The sequence below is a fragment of the Cannabis sativa genome, chromosome 4 (genome assembly GCF_029168945.1).
Source record: "Cannabis sativa cultivar Pink pepper isolate KNU-18-1 chromosome 4, ASM2916894v1, whole genome shotgun sequence".
In the NCBI taxonomy this organism is placed as follows: Eukaryota; Viridiplantae; Streptophyta; class Magnoliopsida; order Rosales; family Cannabaceae; genus Cannabis; species Cannabis sativa.
Genome location: NC_083604.1, coordinates 1138021 through 1147193, shown reverse-complemented (window position 1 = coordinate 1147193; position 9173 = coordinate 1138021). Strand labels below are relative to the sequence as shown.

General features: G+C 33.7%; 1 protein-coding gene across 1 annotated transcript; it reads right to left on the bottom strand.

The window, feature by feature from the left end:
- Window positions 1–3485: 3485 nt before the first annotated feature.
- On the bottom strand, window positions 3486–7233 carry LOC115712341 (uncharacterized). The gene is made up of 12 exons (XM_061113136.1): window positions 6962–7233; window positions 6749–6847; window positions 6587–6671; window positions 6210–6279; window positions 5760–5820; window positions 5599–5652; window positions 5306–5462; window positions 4977–5067; window positions 4682–4791; window positions 4341–4447; window positions 4104–4214; window positions 3486–4032 (listed from the first exon to the last, which is right to left on the bottom strand). The coding sequence occupies exons 1-12, from the start codon at window positions 7163–7165 to the stop codon at window positions 3913–3915; spliced, it is 1269 nt and encodes a 422-aa protein (XP_060969119.1). The 5' UTR covers window positions 7166–7233; the 3' UTR covers window positions 3486–3912.
- Window positions 7234–9173: the final 1940 nt, after the last annotated feature.

The window sequence follows — 9173 nt, the reverse complement described above, 5'->3', positions numbered from 1 at the left end:
AGTTAAAATTATTTTCTCTCGCTCTGTAAACACACTCATGGAGGAACACACAATTGGACCACCCACACGATCCACGACTCGCGAACCACCTTGACTTCGCGACCACACCACCCACACCACCCACGAACCACCGCAACCGGACCACTGCAACCACCACCCAACACCGACAATGTTTTCGTCAAAGGTAATCCCTAATTTTTTAATGATTTAGAATTAAAGCAATTAGATTTAGGGTTAGGTCTGTGTTTTTAGTAGAGAATATGTGATTTTTGAGATTTTTAGGCTCGGATCTGTGTTTTGGAAAAGAATTTGCGATTTTTGCCTGGCCCAATGCAGGTCCGATATAGGGCCTGATGGTAGTTTAATGCTGAAGGGGTTGAAGGTTGAAGAAGATAGCCCGATAGGTCTGATATAGGGCCCGATAGTCCTCATAATTTTAAGTTTTATTATGACATGATGGGCTCGATATAAGGCCCAATAGGTCCGATATTGTCTTGTTGATATCGGACCCATCGTTTCACAATAAAAATTAAAATTATGAGGATCATCGGGCTACTATTGGGCCTTATATTGAACCTATCGAGCTATCTTCTTCAACCTCAAACCCCTCTAACATTAACCTACCATCGGGTCCTATATTGGGCCTACATCATACCTGCATCGAACGAGATCTGGGCCTAAAACTCTCAAAAATTACAAATTTTCCCCTAAAAATACAGACTTAACCCTAAATATAATTGCTTTGACCCTAAATCATGAAAAAATAAAACGATTACAGTTAAAAATTCATGAAAAAAATTAGGGATTACCTTTGACGAAGATATTGTCGGCGTTGGGTGGTGTGGTCGCGGTGGTCTGTGGGTCGTGTGTCACAAGGTCAAGGTGATCTGATTGTCTGCTCCTCCGTGTGCGTGTTTACACACACACACACACACACAGAGAGAGAGAGAGAGAGAGAGAGAGAGAGAGAGAGAGAGAGAGAGAGAGAGAGAGAGAGAGAGAGAGAGAGAGAGAGAGAGAGAGAGAGAGAGAGAGATGTTCAAATGGGAGGGGTAGAATGAGGTTTTAAGAAAAAATGACCTATTTTACTAATATTGAATATAGAAAAACAATTTTGGCCCAATAAATGCCTAATTAGTCAAATTTTCCAATGTAAGGCGCCACCTATAAGTAGTGCTAAACACATCGGTGCCTTAATTATATGAGAAATGCTAAAGGACACCCTTATGAGATGTAATATTGCTATTGATGTAATTCAATATTAGGTTCTTCTTATTTTAATTTAATAAAGATTATAGAGAACAACTAACTAATTATAAGACGTCATGTCATAGCAATGATCTAATTATATTGTTACCAAAAGAGAAATACTAAAATATACCAGTAGTGCCTAGCGCCCTCCTACAACATGTCAATATCGTTATTAGTCCAATTAAGTATCGGGTTCTATATAATTTAATGTAATAATTTTTAAATAGTATCGTTAACCAATCACAAAACGACAAGTCTAGAATGCACTAGGCCCTAATACCAATGCTTAAATATTATGTGGCTCATCATAATTGGTTATTACATGAATATAAAATTATTCTTGACTTTGACTTCAATCCTCAAAGAAGAATCATATTAGCCACTTCCCCTAGTTAATAATACTTAAAACTTAATACTCTCACATTTTTTATATAATCATTAATTAATTAATTTAATTAAATTACAATTAGTTTAGAATAGTCAGCTGTGAAAGGAAAGAGCCTTATCATTTCACTTTCATAATATATATATAAGGAACAAGATTTAGTGATCCAAAGAGAAAATAGAGAGAGAGATTATATATCAATGGTGAGAGTTTTGAAAGAGATCGGCTTCGGCTCAACAGGGAGCTTAGCCGGCTTCGTAACAGTATTATTGGCTCTTTTAATGACTCTGGCTCTCATATCGGCTCTGGTCTTCGTCTGTGCCGATGGACCCTCTAAAGAAGGAAAAGATTCCGGTAATACTTACGGCAGCGGTGGCTGCGGAGGTGCTGGCTGCGGTGGCGGTGGTTGTGGTGGCGGTTGCGGCGGTTAAAGATTCGGTTACGTTGTTTCTCTTCTGTTAGTTATATTTATATATATATATACATAGAAAATTATATATTTCAGAATTTACAGTTCATAATAAAAAAAATATATGAACTGCCCAACTGGTTTTTTTTGTGTGGATAAGTTAGTTATTATTGATGTAACTGTTAATAACTTACAATACAATCTATAACACTGTTTAATTCAGTCAGTTTGAGCTCTAATATATATATGATTGCAGTACTAATTGTGCTTAGCAAATAATGAAAATAGTTTAAAAGAAAGAAAAAAGAACGAGGTATATGTGATTCAAATATTAAAATGAAGTGTTTGATTATGATTGAAACCCATAATTCGAACTATGTGATGTGATTGCTCGGTATTAGTTGAGACTCGTGTAAATACCGAGCAATCACGTGATTCGAGTTGTGAGTTTGAATCGAGACATGCATCATTGCTTTAAGGATATGTTTCGTAAGAATGAAGGAGAGTATGATTGGAGAGAATTTCGAAAAGAAATAGAGGTAAGAGGGATGGAGAGTATAATTGGTCGTTTTACTTTCTGTTGATTCGTATTAAGAGTAAAGTTAGAAATATGTAAAATAAATATTAAAATTACTATCTTATCATTTTTAATACAATTATATATTATTTTTATAGGGTACAAGAGACATTTTAAATGGGTTTTCTTGAAATCTACTATATTTGAAAGAATTGAAATTTGTGTATTTCAAGGGATTGTGTTTCCCTCCTCTCTCCTCTTCCTCTTGTCAAAGGGAAGAATTCATCAACCCCTCCACCTTTGTCTACCTTACCAAATATAGTGTAAGTAAAGTAATATTATTTTGGAATTTTTTCATTTTAACCCTTTAAAATAGTTTTTTTTTTTTTCACGAAATTCCACACAGAAACCCCTATAGCAACTAACGGAGCAACATAAATCGCAACCAAAATCCGTATAGCAACCCACATAGAAACTACCGAAGAAATCACTATAGCAACCCAAATCGTAAATTTGAAAAAAAAAATTAAAAAATAATATATGGGGTAATTTTGTTATTATTTTCTTAAATAATTTTTGTTTAGAGCATTATTATTATGCATTAGTAGTGCTTAGTACTTTCTAAAGGTGACATCCTGTGATTAGTTAATGATCTTCTTTGAAAATTATTATATTAAATTATATAAAATCTAACACTTGATTGCATTAATAACAGTATGACAACGAAAAGAATGCTAGACATCATAGATATTTTTTGACATTGCTCTTTTGTTTATGGCAATAATGACCTCTTGTATTAAAAAAATCAATGTCTAGTCAATACATATGTCACACCTAATTACAAGGGTAGGGTGCTACCATTGTTTACAACCTACCCATCTTTGGAATAATAATATTAATATATATAAATGTCAACATTATAATGATAAAAAATTCCATTACATAAGAAAAGTATGATAAAAAAGTTACAAAGACAAAGTACCATTACACATGGTCCATATACTCTATGCCAAGTTGATTTAGGAAACTACATCTAAAAGAGTATAGAATAACAAAGACAAATACAAAGTAACAAAAGATTCATCCAATTTTCAATTTTATACACACACATATATATATATTCCTGAAAATGACAATCCTACCCATGCTCTCTGTACAAGCAAAAGAATAAGATCTGTAACTAACTCTCAATATCTTTTATTCCAATACATCTGTGTTCTTTCTTTCTCTAAATCTTCACACAATTAACAAAAAAATTCAATTCAAATATGCTTCAATTTTCTTCCTTAGTCAATTTATTGTCCTTTTATTCAGTATCAAATGTTTGTAAACGAGAAACAGTGGACTTCTCTATTGCTTTCCAAGCTTTTTCCTAAGTTCTGTGGAAGATATATCGATACGAAATTTCTCTTCGGGTATTGTGATGAACATGTCTTTCAACTCTTCTGGAATATCTAAATCATCAAGCACCTATAGAATTGTACAACAATAAGCATTGGAATTTCCCACAAAGTAGTTATTTTCAAGGCTTAGAATAGTACCTTGAAAACGCCATCTACATTACGACCACCCACAAGAAAAGTGCAGCCGGTTGCTTTGCATCCATTAAGAATCATCAACATCTTATTGTAGTCCCCATCATAGTATTTGGGCTGGAAAATGAGAAAACAGATATGATGATTATAATTTGTAGTTCATAGAATGATTTTGTTGCTGATAATATTTTTTTGGGACCACAACTGATGCAAAATTTACTAATTGTATTGAGAGGACCATACGTTAATAAGCCTGGCTGCTGTGTCAGCGCCAATTACGAAAGCACTGCCTGGAAATATTTCAGCTTTCTTATAAAAATAAGGTTGATTAGATAAGATTATCGTCTTACCTGACACACAAAGAGAATTAAATTAATACATGTAAACTAAAATAAGAAGCTGAGCTCACTTAAAAAAAGGTTCAATTATAAAATATGCAGAGTATGACAGAAGGATTGGGATTAGCTTAAGTGCAAAGCTACTAAGGTATAGTCAACGCACTATATTGTCATGCCAAAGAAACTAAAGGTCACAATAAACGGCATGTTGTAGGACCAAGATGGAAGAAACACAACTAGACTCACCAGCCTTTTCAAACTGCTTAACACGATCTTTGATTTGTGATATTGAAAGTGGGGGTTTGTCAGCATTGATTGCTGATATTTCAAAGCATGGATATCCACCTCCACATATGCTGCATGAGAATAATTAACCACTCACTAATATTTTCAGAGGTTAAATGTCTTGGACATGCATTACCACATTAATTCTTACTTCAGAAGTGTTAAGATACTAAAACTCTGTTTTATTATTTCGAAGATAGAAATTGAGATTCTGAAGATCAAAAGAATTTGAGCTTGAAAACAAATTCATATGTACCTGGTAGCAACTTCCAAAAGCTTGAGGTGACCTTCATGCAGTGGATTGAAAGAACCGGGTAATATTATCCTTCTTTCTCCGTTTGAGTTATCTGCGACAAGAGATGGTAATCCAGTACATGATTATATGTAGATGCACACTGATGAAGGATTGATATGGATTACTTTCTGCTTTTGATTACTGGTGATGCGTGTTTTGTGTAAGGTTGTTTTCCCAGTAAATCATTCAGCTATTGATCAAATCATAGAACTAAGAATTTTCTTCCAGTTTTTTCGCTAATATATCATACATGTACATTGGTTTGGTTGAAACCAAGGACTAAATCATACCTTTTGAAAATGGATAAACCTTGAAACTTATTTCCCCATTTATAAGTTGCTCTAGCTCTTGATCTTCACTGAACTCTCTTTCTTGTTCATCAGATACATCAGATTCTATTAAATCTGGGACAAATGTTCCTGGTACTTTGCATGCATTTGCAATTGCCTGTAAGCAACAACATTATAACATAGCCACATGAGAAACATTGTCAAAATATAAGATTTTCAGATTTATATTTTTTTATGAATTTTATACAAACAGCCTAATCATTAGAAATCATGTTTAAGTTTAACACACATACCTTCAGAAAAATTTGACTTGACAGATGATCTTCTTGCTCTCTGGTTCGCAAACCCTAAAAAGATGAGAAACACAATAGCTGAGCCAAGTTACACTTCGCAATTCTACTTGTTCAAGTATGGATTGCATAAAAAGATAGAGCAAGAATGATCCTACAATCACCTTAGTAAAGGTAACTGTCGATATACAAAGCCGGTCAGATGTTCTTGTTGACAAGTAAAACCTGTTAATAGTTTAAACAACAGGGTAAATAGCTAGTCAAAAACTAAAAAATCCGAAAATAAAGCTAATATTTTGTGCAACATTTCATTTCAGACTATGAGACTAACATACATCTCAGTCAATAATTAACCAATGAATATACAAACTGAACAAAAAGAATAAGAAAAATGGCAAAATCAAGTACTTAATTTTACTGCTTTCTATACGTATATAACAAAGCCTTGACAAATGCATCATGGGTTGGGTTCAGATAAACAGTTTCAAAACCATAAAAACAAGCCAAGGCAATAACACTAGATTCAATCCAATCAAGATAACATTCTCATGCATGTGTATGTTGACTGAGATGTACATGAACTTGTCACAAACCGAATTTTACATAAACCATACCTGTGATCCCCACGCTTTGGAGGCATGCTAGCTAAAGCACCAGTAAAACCCACACCAAGAACTGGAGAACCTATTGCAGAATCAATATTATAGTGTCAACATACTAACTACATAGTTGTACCGAAAATAAGTTTTAAATAGTTTACAGTACCGAAAATAAGTTTAAATCTTACATTTTGAACAAGCAATAAATTGGAATATCAGAATCTTTGTCGTAATCAGAATTTTCTGGAAATTTACAGTAACTATATCCAAAATCGTCATGAAAATAAAAAATCTCCAATTTTTTGAAAATTTTCATACAGTTTATATTACGTTTTTACATTTGAAAATTTTACAGATTTTATCGAAAAAAATATGGAATAATGTTTAAGAACCTGGTGGGGAGAGCTTGAGAGCGCGATTATAAGCCATCAAAGCCATTTCTTCAGCAGTATTCTGGCTACAAAACTGGGTTGGAATCTGCAAATTCACATTATAAAATCAGAATCTTCAGTAAAAGAAAATGAATACGAAGACTTAAAACGACGTCGTTTCACCTTCCCAAGTAACTGAATCAAGGACATCCGAGAGTAAGGGACTACAGTTTCGAGAACTGTATTGGAAGCTCCAGGCACCGATAGCAAATACCCAATCGCCTGATTATTAATTAACAGTCACTCAATTCGATTAGTTTTAGTTACATATACGGCGGCGCGTGAGAAATTGGAGAGAGAGAGAGAGAGAGAGAGAGAGAGAGAGAGAGAGTGGACCTGTGAGGCTCCGCCGGCGAGGTAGAGGACGCACTTAGTTGGAGTAGCGTGAATTGCATCGACTAAAGGTTTGATACGAGAGTCCGCCATGGATTTTGTGGTGGTTGTTTTCTTCGTTTCCGTACAACGATTTCTGTCTTTGTCTTCTTCTTCTCCGATCTCTGATGATTGATTAAGACTTGTAAACGACGTCGTTTTATTCATCAGTGTAAAACGACAGTGTCACGTGTTTTTGTTCCTTCTCCTCTCACGAATTCACACGTTCAATATATAAAATAAGTGTATTAGATTTGACTTTTTTTATAAATATTATTACAGGTGATTCTTTGAATGCATCTTTTGTTTCAGCATTTTTTACTCTAATACGCTATAACTATTTAACATATGGTACAAAATTTTGAGAAATTTGAAATAATTTACAATATATAGAAAATAATGTTTAAATAGTTTATTTTACACGGGTATAAAATAAAATAATCACGCGTGTGACACATTGGTTAAACACAATTTTTGGTATTTTGAACTTTTTCAAATTTCTTAAATTTTTACAGGATGTCTTAAATAACTAAAATTTAATGACCATACAAAAAAGTTAGACTAAAAAATTATTTCGAATATTAAAAAAGATAAAAATGTATCACTGCATCCTTTTAAGAGGTTGCATTATATAATTTTCCAATTATTATTATTGTTTATGAAAGACCCAATAATTTCAATCAAAGCAAAAACAAAGACTTGTGATTGGAAAATTGAAAAATGAATTTGAAATACAAATTTGAATTTGTTTTGTGGAATTTATATTTTGCAATTTAATTGGTTGTAGTGGGTTGTTTATTGTTATTTGAGTTTTAAAAAATTGGATTAGTGATTAGTTAGTGCTTATTGAGATTTTTAGAAACTTATACTAAAAGAAGTTTAAAGCCAAAACGTGAAATATGCCCGGACTGTTGCGTAAGCATGCCTCGACCGTTTAGGGATTCAGGAGGTTATTTGTTCTCGAATGACTGTAAGGAAAATTGGTTAACTTCCAAAGTAGTTTACTGACATGAAGCTCGAACTAAAGTTTTTTGGGATAAAATTTGTTGAAATGGCCCCCTAATTGAAAATATTCTTCTTTTCAGGGGAAATTTTAACAAGTTTTTTCCTTACTCTTACACTCGTTAGTTATCTGTTAAAATCTCCACCTACACATCTCCAAAGATCATGAAATTTCACGCGGGCCTAGCCAAGACCGTTGTGCATCACTTTTCTCTTGGACACGTTGAGAGAAAAATTAGGTTTCTTGCACTAACGATCGTTTTAATCGAAATAGTGAAAATCTCACATTTCTGATAGTGGTACCCCTTTGTGAAATGTGGCCCGGACCAATCTCGGAATTTTTTTTGCCACTAGTCACAATCAATTTGTACTACTAAGAAATGAATATGAAGAATGGTTTTGGGTAAAAATTTGTTAAAATGGCCCCATTAATTGAAAATATTCTTCTTTTCAGGGGAAATTTTAACAAGTTTTTTCCTTACTCTTACACTCGTTAGTTATCTGTTAAAATCTCAACCTACACATCTCCAAAGATCATGAAATTTCACGGTGGCCTAGCCAAGACCGTTGTGCATCACTTTTCTCTTGGACATGTTGAGAGAAAAATTAGTTTTCTTGCACTAACGATCGTTTTAATCGAAATAGTGAAAATCTCACATTTCTGATAGTGGTACCCCTTTGTGAAATGTGGCCCGGACCAATCTCGGAATATTTTTTGCCACTAATCACAATCAATTTGTACTACTAAGAAATGAATATGAAGAATGGTTTTGGGTTAAAATTTGTTGAAATGGCCCCCTAATTGAAAATATTCTTCTTTTCAGGGGAAATTTTAACAAGTTTTTTCCTTACTCTTACACTCGTTAGTTATCTGGTAAAATCTCAACCTACACATCTCCAAAGATCATGAAATTTCACGGGGGCCTAGCCAAGACCGTTGTGCATCACTTTTCTCTTGGACACGTTGAGAGAAAAATTAGTTTTCTTGCACTAACGATCGTTTTAATCGAAATAGTGAAAATCTCACATTTCTGATAGTGGTACCCCTTTGTGAAATGTGGCCCGGACCAATCTCGGAATTTTTTTTGCCACTAGTCACAATCAATTTGTACTATTGAGAAATGAATATGAAGAATGGTTTTGGGTTAAAATTTGTTGAAATGGCCCCCTAATT